The sequence below is a fragment of the Littorina saxatilis genome, linkage group LG3 (assembly GCF_037325665.1).
Source record: "Littorina saxatilis isolate snail1 linkage group LG3, US_GU_Lsax_2.0, whole genome shotgun sequence".
In the NCBI taxonomy this organism is placed as follows: Eukaryota; Metazoa; Mollusca; class Gastropoda; order Littorinimorpha; family Littorinidae; genus Littorina; species Littorina saxatilis.
The window spans coordinates 36405569-36424668 of NC_090247.1; the positions used below are offsets into that span (position 1 = coordinate 36405569).

At 40.2% G+C, this 19100-nt stretch overlaps 1 protein-coding gene across 2 annotated transcripts in view; it reads left to right on the forward strand.

Annotated features, from left to right (window-relative positions):
- The window catches only part of LOC138962265 (transmembrane protein 135-like), a 166882-nt gene that overhangs the window by 29024 nt on the left and 118758 nt on the right, over nt 1-19100 (forward strand). For both annotated transcript variants that reach the window (XM_070334012.1, XM_070334010.1), the window contains exon 5: nt 892-957. In XM_070334012.1, the coding sequence (XP_070190113.1) occupies nt 892-957 (66 nt within the window). The remainder of the gene's footprint in view (nt 1-891; nt 958-19100) is intronic.

A 19100-nucleotide genomic window follows, 5' to 3' on the forward strand; every position in this document is an offset into this window, starting at 1 on the left:
ACGCATGCACGCACATGCACATATACACATACACACACACACACACACACACACTTGCACGCATACATACTCATACACAGCCGCCCCCCTCACACACACACACACACACACACACACACACACACACACACACACACAAACACACACACACAAACTCACACAGTTTCATTCAGAAGTGCCAAACATCGACACGCTGCGACATTTCGGAGGTGGGGGTGGCTTGTGCTCGAGTTTGAGTTTGCACCGTTTAACTTAAGGTCTTGATTTGACATTTTGCCCCGTGTGAGCTTGAACTTGAATGGCATTCTTGATTAATTGACACTTCTACACGGTCTGTTTGCGGGAACGTGTTGGTATGAAGGGTAAACATCAATTATGTACGGTTGTGCTCTTCGTTCGTGCTTGATTAATTTTGTGTTGAAATATTTGCGGTAAGCGATCATCCTCTCGGGCTATCGACATCATCACAAATAACGCTTCTATTATTTTGTTAAAATGCGCTTGTTTGTTTTGTTTTTTTGTTTGTTGTTGTGTCATTTGCATTTTCTTTTAGTTGTGGATGGGTTGGGACATGTCCTGCAAGTATAATATAAGTAAAAGCAAATTGTGTAAATGGCCTCAAATATTTGATTGAATTTGAATTTAAATACTGAAACGTGATCTTTACTGATAACGAATGAAACGGGAGAAATAAGGTCTAAACTTTAAATAACAAACAAACATTATATAGAGACATACATGAAGAGAGAGAGGGAGATTATGTGTGTGTGTGTGTGTGCGAGCGAGCGCAGTGTGCGTGTTAATGTTAGTCTATAGCGTAAGCAATTCTTTGCGAATGCTAACACGGCATACATGACATGTACATCTGCACACTTGTTATGTCTTTTTCAGGCTGTGGAGACTGGCTTTCGAATGCTGATTAACAGGGGCATTGTTCGACCAATCAAGAATGGCGAGGTAGGAATGATGGCTTGGCTTATTGCATAGACACGAGAACAGTGACACAAACCAAAGAAATACTAAATAAATATGCATGCATGCACTAACAAGCATGTTGTACTTGATGGCATGTCTTGTTGTTGTTGTTTTTGTTATTGTTTATTTGTTTTGTATTCTTAAGTTTCCTTTTTATATTTAGTCAAGTTTTGACTAAATATTTTAACATCGAGGGGGAATCGAAACGAGGGTCGTGGTGTATGTGCGTATGTGTGTGCGTGCGTGTGTGTGTGTGTGTGTGTAGAGCGATTCAGACTAAACTACTGGACCGATCTTTATGAAATTTGACATGAGAGTTCCTGGGTATGAAATCCCCGAACGTTTTTTTCATTTTTTTGATAAATGTCTTTGATGACGTCATATCCGGCTTTTCGTGAAAGTTGAGGCGGCACTGTCACGCCCTCATTTTTCAACCAAATTGGTTGAAATTTTGGTCAAGTACTCTTCAACGAAGCCCGGGGTTCGGTATTGCATTTCAGCTTGGTGGCTTAAAAATTAATTAATGACTTTGGTCATTAAAAATCTGAAAATTGTAAAAAAAAATAAAAATTTATAAAACGATCCAAATTTACGTTTATCTTATTCTCCATCATTTGCTGATTCCAAAAACATATAAATATGTTATATTCGGATTAAAAACAAGCTCTGAAAATTAAATATATAAAAATTATTATCAATTTTTTTTTTTTCGAAATCAATTTAAAAACACTTTCATCTTATTCCTTGTCGGTTCCTGATTCCAAAAATATATAGATATGATATGTTTGGATTAAAAACACGCTCAGAAAGTTAAAACAAAGAGAGGTACAGAAAAGCGTGCTATCCTTCTCAGCGCAACGAATACCCCGCTCTTCTTGTCAATTCCACGTGTTCTGTGAGTTCGACAGCTACTTGACTAAATATTGTATTTTCGCCTTACGCGACTTGTTACATTTAGTTAAGTTTTTAGAGGGGGGAATCGAGACGATGGTCATGGTGTATGTGCGTGCGTGTGTGTGTGTGTGTCTGTCTGTGTGTGTGTGTGTAGAGCGATTCAGACTAAACTACTGGACCGATCTTTATGAAATTTGACATGAGAGTTCCTGGGTATGAAATACCCGAACGTTTTTTTCATTTTTTTGATAAATGTCTTTGATGACGTCATATCCGGCTTTTCGTGAAAGTTGAGGCGGCACTGTCACGCCCTCATTTTTCAACCAAATTGGTTGAAATTTTGGTCACGTAATCTTCGACGAAGCCCGGACTTCGGTATTGCATTTCAGCTTGGTGGCTTAAAAATTAATTAATGACTTTGGTCATTAAAAATCTGAAAATTGTAAAAAAAAATAAAAATTTATAAAACGATCCAAATTTACGTTCATCTTATTCTCCATCATTTTCTGATTCCAAAAACATATAAATATGTTATATTTGGATTAAAAACAAGCTCTGAAAATTAAATATATAAAAATTATTATCAAAATTAAATTGTCGAAATCAATTTAAAAACACTTTCATCTTATTCCTTGTCGGTTCCTGATTCCAAAAACATGTAGATATGATATGTTTGGATTAAAAACACGCTCAGAAAGTTAAAACAAAGAGAGGTACAGAAAAGCGTGCTATCCTTCTTAGCGCAACTACTACCCCGCTCTTCTTGTCAATTTCACTGCCTTTGCCATGAGCGGTGGACTGACGATGCTACGAGTATACGGTCTTCCTGAAAAATGGCATTGCGTTCAGTTTCATTCTGTGAGTTCGACAGCTACTTGACTAAATGTTGTATTTTTGCCTTACGCGACTTGTTACATTTAGTCAAGTTTTGACTAAATGTTTTAACATAGAGGGGGAATCGAGACGAGGATCGTGGTGTATGTGCGTGTGTGTGTGTAGAGCGATTCAGACCAAACTACTGGACCGATCTTTATCAAATTTGACATGAGAGTTCCTGGGAATGATATCCCCGGACGTTTTTTTTCCATTTTTTCGATAAATACCTTTGATGACGTCATATCCGGCTTTTTGTAAAAATTGAGGCGGCACTGTCACACCCTCATTTTTCAATCAAATTGATTGAAATTTTTGTAAAGCAATCTTCGACGAAGGCCGGACTTCGTTATTGCATTTCAGCTTCGTGGCTTAAAAATTAATTAATGACTTTGGTCATTAAAAATCTGAAAATTGTAATAATTTTGTTTTTATATATAACGATCCATATTTACGTTCATCTTATTCTACATCATTTCCTGATTCCAAAAACATATACATATGTTATATTTGGATTAAAAACAAGCTCTGAAAATTAAAAATATAAAAATTATGATCAAAATTAAATTTCCGAAATCGATTTAAAAACAGTTTCATCTTATTCCTTGTCGGTTCCTGATTCGAAAAATATATAGATATGATATGTTTGGATTAAAAACACGCTCAGAAAGTTCAAACGAAACCACTACCGCGCTGAACAGGCTCGTCAGTTTCACTCCGTTTTGCACAAGCGGCGGACTACGTGTAGTAATTTCGCTTTACGCGACTTGTTAAAAATTGCAGATAGAGCACTTTATTTATACATACTGAGGCTTCGTGTTTCTCCAACGCAGGTATGCACATTCACTTTTACTTTAAAAATTGTTTTTACTTTTAATCTGTGTCTTTGAGGTAGTCTGTCTACATTCCAAGTGTGTCTTTGTGGTTGTTTGTCTGTCTGTCTGTCTTTCTGTATTGATATGTCAAAGGAAGATCGTTCAGCTTCTCAGCAGTAGTGAACCAGCGTTGGTTTAGTTTTGCAAGCGTATTGCAGTGAACATGTACTGACGAACAAGATTATACACAAGAAAAACATGTACATTTTTACTTTAAACAAATGTGGGATCACTCAACTCTTCAGCAAAGTCTTGCAGATATATGCGCATCATAATGCGCATAACGTAGCAGCTACTCAGTATAACGATTACTTAGTTGCGGATGATAACATGCTTCTGCGCGATTAAGAATCGTTGTGAATGCTCTACTATCCCAGTATTGAGTAGTTTGTCATTCCCTTCCTGGAAGACTGGCAGCGGATTTACATTATTTGTCGTTCCAAAGTGATGACAGTAAAGACTGTCTTTGAGAGAAAATGGATAGCCTTTCATCAGTAAATTCATTGCTCATCGGGAGGACTCCATAAAACAACGATCATCAATACTTGGACAATAAAAACGATTTCCTTCATCAGAAAGTCAGACCATCAGATCATCTTGGCAGTCAAGATGTATAAAAGACCATCTGTCCAGCCATTTCTCCATCGGTCTTGCACAAACATGAAAAGACTTTCCTTAGCCCAACCAGATCCGTGTGAGATTTGTATGCGGCGAGGTGTACAACAGTGTCTTTACGAAACCAATGGAGACTAACAAGGAGGAAGAAAAAATGCGTAAAGAAGGTTATTAGCTCATCTTAACCAACAAGAGATATAAAGCGCCATCTGTCCGTCCATCTATGTCTGCTCTTTCTGTGGAAATATGGAAAAGGTGTTTTTTGTGTGTTGTTTTTTCACCAACAAAGCAAGATCAAATCCTTACGAGATTTTTATGCGGCGCAGCGAACGACTGTGACTGGGCAGAATCAAAGAGAAGAAGAAAGGAAAGATGTGTAATGATGTAATCAGATCATCCTGGCCAACAAAAGATATAAAACGCCATCTGTTCGTCCATCTATCAATCAGTTTTGCGCAAACATGAAAATACTTTTGACTTTGCACTAACAAACCCAGCCAAGATCTGGACCAGATTTGTATGTGGCGCCGTTTAGGATTATGATTGTGCGGAAGCAATGGAGGAAAATAAAAAGAAAGGAAACGTGTGTAAAACATGAAATCAGATCATTTTGGTCAACGACAGATGTAAAACGCCATCTGTCAGTTCTTCTATCCGGTATAGAAGTCTTGCGCAAACTTGGAAAGTAAAGTAAAAAAGTAAATTGTAAGGGGCTTATTGTCCATCAGGTCTTAATTGCCTATATTGGACATGAATTGGTTTATACGATTCGAGTTTTACGCCCTCACGGTTTTTTGTTGTTTGCGTGTTTAGGTGGTATCAGCCATCTGCACTTATGGTAGAATGACCAAGATCTTTAACGTGCCATTGTGGTGACACGGGGGTGGGAGATGGATACCGTCTCTGGGTCTGCACATAAAGTTGACCCGTGTCCGTCCCGGCCCGGATTCGAACCAGCGACCTCTCGATCACAAGTCCAGTGCTCTACCACCTGAGCTACCCGGGTCCCAAACTTGGAAAGATTCTTCTTCGCACTTATATACAAACTCAATCCAAAGCCAGACGAGAATTGCATTCGATATGGTGTACGACAGCTACTTTGCGGAAGTTGTCTGCAGGCAAACTATAGATGTAACCAAAAAGTGTGTACAAAATGAAATCATATAATTTTGGACAACGAGAGATTTAAAACGCCGTCTGTCCAACCATTTATTAATCAGAATAGCGCAATTATGAAAGACTTTGTTATTCACACTAGCAAACTCATGCCAGATCCATTTGAGAGATCTTGGTGGTTCACGCTATTCGTCGTAGAAAGAAAGTAATCGAAATCAAGAAGAACGGAACGGTCAGGAATTCAGCACACGGGTGTGTACAAATGATGTCAGCTCATCTTATAGCCAGAGAGAGATATAAAATGTCATCTGCCAGTTTATTTATCCATTAGTAGTCTTGCACAAACATTGACAAGCTTTACCTTTTGCACTTACAAACCCGTACTAGATGAGATTTGTGTGCGACACCGGTGATCGGCGATTTATGTGCAGAAACAATGGATAATTATGCAGAACGAAGAGACACGTATGTAAACATGAAAGCAGACCATCTTAGCTATCGGGAGATAAGAACGCCAACTATTAGTGCATCTCTGCGCTAGCCTTGCACAAACACAACAAGTCGCGTAAGGCGAAAATACAACATTTAGTCAAGCTGTCGAACTCACAGAATGAAACTGAACGCAATGCCATTTTTCAGCAAGACCGTATACTCGTAGCATCGTCAGTCCACCGCTCGTGGCACAGGCAGTGAAAGTGACAAGAAGAGCGGGGTAGTAGTTGCGCTGAGAAGGATAGCACGCTTTTCCGTACCTCTCTTCGTTTTAACTGACTTTCTGAGCGTGTTTTTAATCCAAACATATCATATCTATATGTTTTTGGAATCAGGAACCGACAAGGAATAAGATGAAAGTGTTCTAAAGTTGATTTCGAAAATTTAATTTTGATCATAATTTTTATATTTTTAATTTTCAGAGCTTGTTTTTAATCCAAATATAACATATTTATATGTTTTTGGAATCAGAAAATGATGAAGAATAAGATGAACGTAAATTTGGATTGTTTTATAAAAAAAAATTATTTAAACAATTTTCAGATTTTTAATGACCAAAGTCATTAAAGCCTCGGTCATACAGGCGACTCAGTCGTTGCGATTCAGTCTTGCGATTCAGTCTTTGGCCGATCGCACATCACATCGTAGACCATTGACCCGTCACACGATGAACGATAGACGAACGACTGGCGAACGATAACTCCACGCGAGCGGGGCGGAAGTGATGTGTCATAGTGAACACGGCAAACGCGCTTTGCGAGAGCAGACACTAAATGTTCGAACGTCGCTCTACCTTTCTGAAAAATTCCTTTCAGCATTACGCCTTTGCAAGAAATAAAGTTCCCAGACAGCTGCAATTAATGTTTTCCGACCGCTGTACACGCCTAAAACGTCTCCTTTATATCTGAGTAAAAAACTGTTCTTCCAAAAAGTTTTGAATCGACGAAGAGACGCTGTACGCCACTGTCCGCCATTATTTTACGTCAAGGCCGCAGCAACGCGTTCTGATTGGCTCTGTTGGCTCTGCCCCTGCGATTGACCGACGACTGGATCGCAGGAATAGAACATGTTCTAAACCTCAAAGCTACGAGGGAATCGCATGAGACTGAGTCGCAGACTTGTCGTAGCTGTTTTCTGCGACTGAGTCGGCTGTGTGACGGGGTAAATCGCGCGACTCAGTCGCATGTGTGACAGCCCTCTAAGTATTTTTTAAGCCACCAAGCTGAAATGCAATACCGAAGTCCGGCCTTCGTCGAAGATTGCTTGGCCAAAATTTCAAGCAACTTTTACAAAAAGCCGGATATGACGTTATCAAAGGTATTTATCGAAAAAAAGAAAAAAACGTCCGGGGATATCATTCCCAGGAACTCTCATGTAAAATTTCATAAAGATCGGTCCAGTAGTTTGGTCTGAATCGCTATACACACACACACACACGCACACACACACACACACACACACACACACACACACACACACACACACACACACACACACACACACACACACACACACACACACACACACACACACACACACACACACACACACACACACACACACATACACCACGACCCTCGTCTCGATTCCCCCTCTATGTTAAAACATTTAGTCAAAACTTGACTAAATGTAAAAAGGCTTTCCCTTTTGCACTTACAAACACAAAACCGATCCGTATGAGATTGTTATGCGGCACCGTATACGTATATTCAATAAGGAAGAAACAAATGCAGTTCAGAGACATCATGCTTGCTGCCGCGCGGGCAGAGAAAATGTTCCCTCTATCTTCACCGCACTGGCAGCAAAACCCCTCACGCGGAGGTGTTTTCAGACAGGCCAGACACAGGTTGTCCCGGAGCATCCTGAACTCAGGTCAAAATGAGTTCTGCTCATTCTCTCCCTGACAGGATGTCTGGCAAGGAAACCGATTTTTTTGTTTTTTTGTTTACATATTTAGAGCTTTTTGTAATGTATTATTGATATAAGCAGATTCGCGATCGTCGATAATGATTTTTCATGGTGTTTTGTATTTTTTTAATTTACAAAGGAATTGATATGTAAGACAGTTTCAAGCGAGCTATTTTTCGCGGCTGTATTTACTGTGCAAACAACTCTAAATATGGCAAAAGCGTCACGTGGTAATCAACCGTTTGGTTTCGGCACTCACTGGAGCAGACGATTTTTTCTGTAACCAGTTGACAGTGATGAAACCATATATTACGGTCTCCTTCCGGCAGCAGTCCCAAAATTTCGACTTGTTTTGACCTTAGAACGATGTCTTTATCATAACTGTGAAGAACAGAACGGAGATCACTGTCGAAGTCGGCCAATCTGCAATCATTTTCGTCTCGCGAACACTGATCTCAAATTTAGATCAGTGCTCGCGAAAACCATATGGGAGATAACTCTGTATTTTTACATTTAGTCAAGTTTTTTTACATTTAGTCAAGTTTTGACTAAATGTTTTAACATAGAGGGGGAATCGAGACGAGGGTCGTGGTGTAATGTGTGTGTGTGTGTGTGTCTGTCTGTCTGTCTGTGCGTGTGTGTGTATAGAGCGATTCAGACTAAACTACTGAAACGATTTTTATGAAATTTTACATGAGAGTTCCTGGGAATATATGACGTTTTTTTCATTTTTTCGATAAATGTCTTTGATGACGTCATATCCGGCTTTTTGTAAAAGTTGAGGCGGCACTGTCACACCCTCATTTTTCAATCAAATTGATTGAAATTTTGGCCAAGCAATCTTCGACGAAGGCCGGACTTCGGTATTGCATTTCAGCTTGGTGGCTTAAAAATTACTTAATGACTTTGGTCATTAAAAATCTGAAAATTTAAAAAAAAAAAAACAATTATAAAACGATACAAATTTACGTTCATCTTATTCTTCATCTTTTCCTGATTCCAAAAAACATATAAATATGTTATATTTGGATTAAAAACAAGCTCTGAAAATTTAAAATATAAAAATTATGATCAAAATTAAATTTTCGAAATCAATTTAAAAACACTTTCATCTTATTCCTTGTCGGTTCCTGATTCCAAAAACATATAGATATGATATGTTTGGATTAAAAACACGCTCAGAAAGTTAAATCGAAGAGAGGTACAGAAAAGCGTGCTATCCTTCTCAGCGCAACTACTACCCCGCTCTTCTTGTCAATTTCACTGCCTGTGCCACGAGCGGTGGACTGACGATGCTACGAGTATACGGTCTTGCTGAAAAATGGCATTGCGTTCAGTTTCATTCTGTGAGTTCGACAGCTTGACTAAATGTTGTATTTTCGCCTTACGCGACTTGTTTTGATAGATTCGCGTAGGACTGTAGCGTCCGGTCAGGGAGAGAATGAGCCGAACTCATTTTGACCTGAGTTCAGGATGGTCCCGGAGGTGAATGTGTAAAATTGAAATGAGACCATGCATCTTAGCCAACGAGAGACAAAGACTTTTTTTGTCAGTGGGAGATATAAATGCCATGTGTCCGTCCATCTATCCCTTGGTCTTGCGCAAACATAGAAAGACCTTTTTGCACCTATAAATCCAAACGAGATCCGGATGAGATTTTTATGCCGCGCCGTACGTATACTGACTGCTGCGCGAACGCATTGGACCTTAAAAAAATAGGAAAGGAAAACGATCGGGAATGAAGGGAGAAGAAGTGTCAATTCGAGAAGAGAGCAGGGCAGGCGACTAGAAATGACCGTTTTATTGCAAGGAGTGATGTGTTTTTTACGCGCCCTGGACCATATATCTGACAGCTTCCTCCGACTTTTTATCGCTAGCCAGGGGAGTGGCGTCTGATTTGACGCTGATTTTATTGATGGAACTTTCTTTTTCTCCCTCGTCTTGCTTTTTCTTCCTCGTCTTGCTTTTTGTGTGTACTTGTCCGTGAGGGGAGGTGACAAGAGGGGAGGGGGTAGTTAAGGGGGGGGGGGGGGGGGGGGGCTAAAAGAGCAAATGCATGACATGATGATGATAGGTGGTAGGAGTCGTTGAGAACATGATGGCACCGATGGGTGTTAGAGCGCAAAGGGCGGGGGGGGGGGGGGGGGCGTGAGTGTGTGTGTGTGTGTGTGTGTAAGTGTGTGTATGTGTGTATGTGTGTGTGTGTGTGTGTGTTTTCAAGTTTCTGAATCTGCTATTAGTTTTTCTATCTGCGCAATGTTACGGTTATGGTAACACATAACGCGATATGAGTTGAATGGAGCCTTCAATAAGTTATTGGAACTTTGAAACTGTAGGTCTGTGTGGTAAGTGTTGGTTGAGCTCACGTTGTTGATTTGTTTGAGCATTATCGATACATTCTCTGTATGTTTGGAGCATTTCTTCTTGTCTGTTTCGTTGTGAAAATCCATAGATGTACGTATTATTCCATGAAAAAACCCAGATAAATTGAGCTTTTAAGAGTTGACTGTTTGCTTCTATAGCTATCCCCGTCATGTAAGGGACATAGATAAGACAGAGGGTCGGGGTGGGAGAAAAGGGGGGAGGGGAGGTACAGGAAGTGGGTGCATGGGGGCATCAAACCACCAGTACACATTCCACCCAGGCTGAATTGCACAATCGAATTCAATTTCAATCCAGATTGACGCGCAGGAGTTTAAGTGACTTGACTCCGCAGAAACACTCGAGAAAACGATTTGCCTTGAATTCAAACTCCTCACGTAAAGTGGTGGCAGGTTGATGGGCGTAAACTCTGCCTCTTTTTTCTTCCAGTGAGAGTACTTGTTACAGGAAAAGAAATCCTCTCCTTCTATCAGACACTCATTCAATTGACAGGTTTTCCTGGCAGATTTATTGTGGACAGGCTTAAGTGGAAGAAATTAGTTTTCCAGAGTGGTGGATTTTTTCTCCAGACAGTTTTGGCAGCTGTTATGTAGCGGAGATGCGTGTTCCGTTTTAGTTCTTGTCTGAGACGGGAAATGTTATGTTTTGTTTAGGCGTGCGTGTGTGTGGGATGGGGGGGGGGGGGGGGGGGGGGCTGGATGGACCGCACGTGTGTGTTTGTGTGTGTGTGTGTGTTTGTGTGTGTGTGTGTGTGTGTGTGTGTGTGTGTTCATTTTTATTTTTCTCTCTTTCTGCCGTCTGTCGCAATTAAGGGCTGCATCAGCTAGTTAGTGTCAACAGATTGAGTTCTGTTTATTTTGCTAATTTCATTTTTGCTTCCACGTGCTTTTCCAGTTCTTGACAGGGGAGAAAGAAAGAAAGAAAGATGAGTCATATCACAGGCTGTGCATTTAAAGGGCCTGCTCGTTTTCTCGGTGTCATTTTTTTATTTTGTATTTGTGCTCATTTAAATAGGCTGTGTTTTTGCAAATTTCTCTGCGTCAGGTTTCTATGTATATGCACCCTTGTCAAATAAACTACTAATCACACATTCAGGAGAGAGAGAAAAAAACAAGAAAAGAAGAAAAATAACAGCGAAAAGACAACACAAACAAACAGAAGAAAAACCAAAAAAAGAACACAAATAAAGAAAGAAAGAAAGACAGACAGACATAAAAACCCACGGACATTTCAATTTTTGTGTGTGTGTGGATAGAGCGAGATAGAGAGAGTCATAGACAACATTTATGTGTGTGAGAGAGAGAGAGAGAGAGAGAGAGAGAGAGAGAGAGAGAGAGAGAGAGAGAGAGAGAGAGAGAGAGAGAGAGTGGGGGGGGGGGGGGGTGTCCGAGGTTAGATTGTGTTAAATGCTCTTTACCTGATGCCGTATAATTTTATAAGTAAATTTGATTCGAGAGTAGTGTATCAAGAAATTCTAAATATTCCACTCATTAAACGCGAATTGATTTCTATCAGGCTCGTTACGGTTAGCACATGTAATGTTATTGTTGGCGCGTACATTGTATTGTCCGATATATTATAATTTCCAAAAATGGACAAGTTAACCTGGGCAGACATTGTAAAGTGTATGCATAAATCAGAGTATTGCAGTATTTTTAAAAGTAAGTAAGTTACCAAATATTTTTGTTTTGGGTTGTGACTGGTCGATCGCCTGTTTCATCGTTTATGTGTTTGCATTTTGAAATAGGATAAGGATTTACAGTGTGTTTGGAGTAATATGGGTGTTACCGCTTGTTTAAACTGATTAATTAAAGAGACACGTTTTTAAAACATTTCTTCAATCCTGTCGAATTCCTTTATATTTGGGTTCGATACGGAAAATTCCAGTAAATGAGGCAAATACGAAATTGTCATTTGGAAATGGAAAATTCCAGTAACTAATACAAATATGGATTTTTCATATGACATTACCAACGCCTGTTTGTGTTATAGAAATATATAGTTCCAAATGATACGGGTTTTACCAAATATACCGCCAATATGCAACGACGCCATTCCGATAATGTTCCAGCAACGCCCCTCCCTCGTTCTGCAAGTCAACTGTCAATCACAAACACAACACAACAAACCAGACTCTTAAGCGAACTCGAACCACGCCATCGCGAGCAGCAGAATGCCATTCCCAGTTCTTCTACAGACACACAAGCAGAGGAGAGAGAGAAAGATTTTTCTCTCTATTTCCCTGTCTCTCCCAGACACAGTATCGATCCCTGCTCTCTGCACACAAAGAAGAGGCTGGTCTTCAAAAGACTTGCGGTGTGTACATGGATGATATACCCCTCCCACGTGATGCGATATACCACTCCCATGTGATCATCCTCTCTGCCAATCACAGCTCTTCTCTTGCCTTTGATCGTCTCTTCGCATCTTTGCGTTCGTTTTTGAGTTTTGATTCTTGTTTGCTCTTGGTTTCTTTGGTGTCTGGTTCTGTTCTGAAGTGGAGCGTTTTCGTGGGATTGAGAATCATAACCCACCTTGCGCTATGCAAGATCATTTCAAACACAGTATGTTAATGTGAAATAGTTAACGTATAACATGTAACTGTGTCAGTCGTATATGAGTGAAACAACGAAAGCGATAAAAGCCAAACGAAGGCGAACACTATTCTCAGATTATGGTTGTGTTAACCCAGAAGGGACTTTTATTTATAAAAATGAAAAAAAATGAAAAGTATTTTGATTCCGCAGAAGCTTCTTCTTCTTCTTCTGCGTTCGTGGGCTGAAACTCCCACGTACACTCGTGTTTATTGCACGAGTGGAATTTTACGTGTATGACCGTTTTTTACCCCGCCATTTAGGCAGACATACGCCGTTTTTGGAGGAAGCATGCTGGGTATGTTCGTGTTTCTATAACCCACCGAACTCTGACATGGATTACAGGATCTTTTTCGTGCGCACTTGGTCTTGTGTTTGCGTGTACACACGGGGGTGTTCGGACACCGAGGAGAGTCTGCACACAAAGTTGGCTCTGAGAAATAAATCTCGCCGAACGTGGGGACGAACTCACGGTGACAGCGGCCAACTGGATACAAATCCAGCGCGCTACCGACTGAGCTACATCCCCGCCCATTCCGCAGAAGCAATGTGGAAGGTTAATTTAAGTTCCATTTAGGTTACTATTTAGGTCCGTTCCATTTAGGTTACTATTTGCGAAATATCTTTATTTGTCTCTGCTTTCTCTCGGCCCCCCCCCCCCCCCTCTCTCTCTCTCTGTCTATCTCTGTCTCTCTCTCAGTGTTTCTGTCTTGTCTGTCTTTTTCTGTCTGTCTGTCTCCCTCCCCCTTTCTCTCTCTCTCTCTCTCTCTCTCTCTCTCTCTCTCTCATCCCCTCTCTCTCTCTCTCATCCCCTGTCTCTCTCTCTCTCATCCACTCTCTCTCTCTCATCCCCTCTCTCTCTCTCTCTCTCTCTCTCTCTCTCTCTCTCCCCCCACTCTCTCTCTCCCTCTCTCTCTCTCTCTCTCTCTCTCTCTCTCCCCCCTTCTCCCTCCCTCTCTCAGTCTTCCGATACACAAAAAGGCAACTACATGCATTGCTCAATGATCTTCAATCCAGTAACTGTCAAACAAACAGAAACGCATGCACAACAACACGGTGAAGATGTCATGACATTTGGCGCTCGATGGAGCCGCGTTATCAAGGACAGGTTGGACACACACAGTTGATCAACTTTCCGCACGTGAGACACAGGAAATGGTGCTATGACATTCGGGTCTTGCCTGTATACAGAACGGGAAACAATGTGCAGAGGAATGTATCGCACACATGCATGTTGTTTCACATGGTCGCTGATAACATTTTCCGCCGTATCTTTCCGTTGGCATCATCGTCGTCGTCGTATTGAAAAGGCAATATCCGGCGCAGTGATTTGGAGGATTCAGATATAGGACCTATAATTTCATTATTTGTTTGTTTTTCTTCATGCATTCTGTCATGGTAACACTTCAAGGTGTGCTATTATTTTTCTTGGCAGTTACATTTTTATAACTATTTTTTTGTTATTTCGAAAGACTGTGAAACTTTTTAATGAACCGTGACTGTCTTTCAAGTAGAAACGAAAAGTGATATGTCTGCCCTTGCTGAGATCTTCTTTTCTTTGCACACAAGGATACTTTGCGGTCGTTTTTTTCGCTGATGCGATGTGGACACCTATAGACTAAGTATAGTTTCTTGAATGTAATTTCTATAATTTCTTTGAAAAGAAAGATTTGCAAACAGATATAATTATGTCATGACATTTGGCGCCCTGTGGGGCCACAATATCACGGACAGGTTGGACACACACAGTTGATCAACTTTCCGCACGTGAGACACATGAAATGGTGCTATGACATTCGCACCTTTAACTGTATACAAAGCGGGAAACAATGTGCGGAGGTATGTATCGCACACATGCGTGTTTGTTTCACATCTACTCCAACATTTTTCTCTGTATCTTTGCTCGGTCATCATCACCGAAGTCGTCATCTTAGAAGTCATAAGTAACATAGTGATTTCGCACGTTAACTTTAAACAAAGCGAGAAACATGGTGCAGAGGAATGTATCGCACACATGCATGTTTGTTTCACATGCTGGCAAGCATTTCTTTTGCCGCATCTTTTACCGGTCATCATTATGGTCGTATTACATGGGAAGTTTAGTGCTTTCGATATTTGCTCGGTTTCTTTTTTTCTGTCTTTCTGTTTTTATCTTTTTTTGCTTCCTTCTTTTTCTTTTTCTTTGTGCATTCTTGTGAGGCAGAAACTTTTTAGTGGGCTTTTGTTGTTGTTCCTGGCTTTATCAGCTATTTCTTTCTCTCTCTGAAATGCACAGGAAATAGGCCTTTATGAAATTGTACATAATATGTTTGAAGGAGACAAAATGCACAAATTAACATATCAGTTGCCGGCTATTTATTATGGAATACAACGTTTCTTTTCTTGTTTCGCACTGCCTGACAGGCCAAGATCATCACATAGTGAAAATAACTTGAAAAGGAAAATCAATTGTCTGTTGTAGTAATTCTGATTAGGTTTCGATTGAACTGAGTTAAAAGATAAATAAATTGTCTCTTGCTGTATTCTACTTAGTTTTCGCTTAAAACTTTTTTTTAAAGATCAATTGTCTCCTGTAGTATTCTAATTAGTTTTCGCTTGAACTTATTTGGGATGTATTGTTCTTTATCCGACAGTTCGGCTCGAAGGAAGGAAGCTTCCCTTCATACAACACGCCTGACCAATTTGCTCCCTACGTGTAATTCTGATTAAATGCACGCAGAGAGACTGTGAAATGGCTATCTCAGGTTCAGCGAGATCAATGTGCTCCCTGTGGCTAATTCTAAAAGGTTTAGACGATGAAAAAATGAAACGTTCCAGGTAATTTCCAGGACGGAATTAACCCTTCGTTGTCATGGGCGTTTCATGGCATCTGCCGCTTTTGTTTCAGCTGCCGTAGATAGCAGGGAGCCATTCGGGCAATCTGTGTTCGGTGGTAACTCGCTCGACACGAAATTACAAGTTTACTAGTGGTACCCGTGCTACGCACTTTGTGTGCTGCGCATGCGATGTCATTTTGTTGGTTATGTGCTTGTGAAAATGTTGTTTGCACCCCTCCCCCCCCCCCCCCCGCACATTATCCCGCATATAATGAATTATATTCTCTTGGTGAAAAATAAAATGTTAACCCTTACACCGGTGCAATTCTGTAACACATGTTACATAGCCACTGGTGAATTAACAGAGAGAAAAATAACAAAAAACAGTCATATAGGTTTTCGCATCAATGGGAGGTAATCGGAACTGACCAAAAAGACTGCGCGACCGCACGCGACTATACAAACAAACAAAATAAAATACAGCAGGTATGACGTTTGCATGAATCCATGATTACGTCTACATGAACAACAGTGATAAAAGTGCGCATCTCTTCCCAGCCGTGCAGCGCTTTGAAAGTTGGAAGCATTAAAATTTAAACGGGTAAAAAGCCATCGTGAAGATACGAAAAAAAGTATGACGTCTAAAATACTTAATGATTCAAACGCATAGTATAACATATGTAATTGACAACATTGACAACAGAAAATATATACATGGTTCACACACACAATCGAGTGCACACATCCATCCATGCTTATTTAAAGTCATGTACACACACACACACATACATACATACATGGCATCAAGCAACACACAATTAAATGACACATATGGAATATGGAAAACGTATAATGGACATGACCATGGCAAGTAATTTACACCGTTACCTACTATAAAATTGATGATATATATATACCACTCACTTGCTATTCGCCTAAAAGCTTGCGGTGTGCTGTGACACATATAAGAAACCAGAAGAAAAAAGGACTTTACTTTGGCGAAAAGAGCATATGCTGCTTATTTTTGTACATAACTGCTATAACTGTATTTTTTCCGAACACTTACATGTAAAAAACATAGAGATATATCTTACCATTTCACTAAGACAGCCAAAATAACGGTCAAATTAAGGGGAGATCATGATGACGTACATGTCTATGGTTGCACCGGGGGAAAATATTTAGTCGCTGGAACCTATAAGGTATAACACATGTTACATAGCCACTGGTGAATTAACAGAGAGAAAAATAACAAAAAACAGTCATATAGGTTTTCGCATCAATGGGAGGTAATCGGAACTGACCAAAAAGACTGCGCGACCGCACGCGACTATACAAACAAACAAAATAAAATACAGCAGGTATGACGTTTGCATGAATCCATGATTACGTCTACATGAACAACAGTGATAAAAGTGCGCATCTCTTCCCAGCCGTGCAGCGCTTTGAAAGTTGGAAGCATTAAAATTTAAACGGGTAAAAAGCCATCGTGAAGATACGAAAAAAAGTATGACGTCTAAAATACTTAATGATTCAAACGCATAGTATAACATATCTAATTGACAACATTGACAACAGAAAATATATACATGGTTCACACACACAATCGAGTGCACACATCCATCCATGCTTATTTAAAGTCATGTACACACACACACACACATACATACATGGCATCAAGCAACACACAATTAAATGACACATATGGAATATTGAAAACGTATAACGGACATGAACATGGTAAGTATTTTACACCGTTATCTACTATAAAATTGATGATATATATATACCACTCACTTGCTATTCGCCTAAAAGCTTGCGGTGTGCTGTGACACATATAAGAAACCAGAAGAAAAAAGGACTTTACTTTGGCGAAAAGAGCATATGCTGCTTATTTTTGTACATAGCTGCTATAACTGTATTTTTTCCGAACACTTACATGTAAAAAACATAGAGATATATCTTACCATTTCACTAAGACAGCCAAAATAACGGTCAAATTAAGGGGAGATCATGATGACGTACATGTCTATGGTTGAACCGGGGGAAAATATTTAGTCGCTGGAACCTATAAGGTTATACGGCGACTTATCAGGTGATAATGTTTCGAACTATTTAGTAAACAAATCTATGGAATATTTTGGAGTTCCATTAACAGATAAACAGATCTATCTATCTTCTTATTATTTTAGGTTCGTCTGGGGTAGAGAAATAAAACACACAGCTAGGTTCGTCTGAGGTGCGGTCGCGTGTTTAGTCGAACCGAAAGTTGAAGAAGAACCAATCACAGATCTCTTTCGCCGCGATGTCAAAGTTCAGGTCAAAGTTCACTGTTGTCTGCTCAAATTTGCGAGACAAACCTCTTCAAACTTTGTTCGTGGACAAAATTGGAAGTCGGGACCTAGCGGAATCGATTTCCTGGGTCACGTTGGCATAGCAACCGAAGGAGAAGGCACAAATCCGCGCGGTTTGGTCACAGGAATCGAAAAACCACCGAAAATCCTACCAGTATTATATAGTAGATTGTATTCGTCGTTGGTCTGATTTGCGCCGCTTTTGTTTAGTAGCTCGTATGTTTTCGAAGCTGCTCTCACTTACCTGTTGAGGTATGAACTGAGCAGATCTTCAGACATGATGTTTACGTACATTTACGATTTTCTGTGACGTCCACTTTGAATGGGTCAACGGTAAAATGGTATGCACCACACTCATTATCAGTATTTTTCAGTAAGCATAGAGATTTAAGAATATCAGGTCTGTTGCTATACGATGAAAGAACGAAGATGATTTTAAAACAGTTTTAGAAATTCTTGGAGCCTTTCTTCCAAACTGACCCCCTCCCAAACCATCCCCCTTTCTCTCTCCCGGCCATTGGATGCATGGACATTGTGTGAGCTTTTGAACTTTTTTTGTCAACGAGAAGTAATAAGAGGCTTTTTAACGGCTTAGTAAAGTGTCACAAACGACAAATCAGTTTGTATAGAATGTTCGGTAAAATAATATTTGAAAAAGCTGTTCAATCTGAAATTTAAAGGACAGTCCCATCCCCGTCCATCCCCTTCTCTTCTTTCTATACTTCACCTTGCTTCCAATGATTTGAATTCTAATCATGGATGTAACGTAGGGGAGTTAGTTACTAACGACAACAATACAAAGGGGGGGGGGGGGGGGGGGAGAGGAGGAAAAAAGTCTGCTGCGTAATTTTGGTAAAATAGTACGCCCCATTGGGTATTTGAAAGCTTCTGATGAGGAAAGAAAGAAATAAACAACGAGGAGTAAAAACAAAATGATCAGATCATTTCCAAGGCTAAAGTAGACCTTCCTTGTTACGGGCGCTTCGCGGCATCTGTCGCTTCGCTTTTGTCGCAGTCAGCTAGCCGTAAGATGACAAGCAGGGAATCATTGCAGCAATCTGCGTTCGGTCGTAACACGCCTGATGACGAAATTCGAATCTCGTTTCCCCCTTGATTAACTCTGCTTTTGTCTTTGAACTTTTGATAGCCCTTCGCTGATGAGCTAGTAGATTGGCTGGCTCTCGATTAAAGTGTCTCAATTTCTCT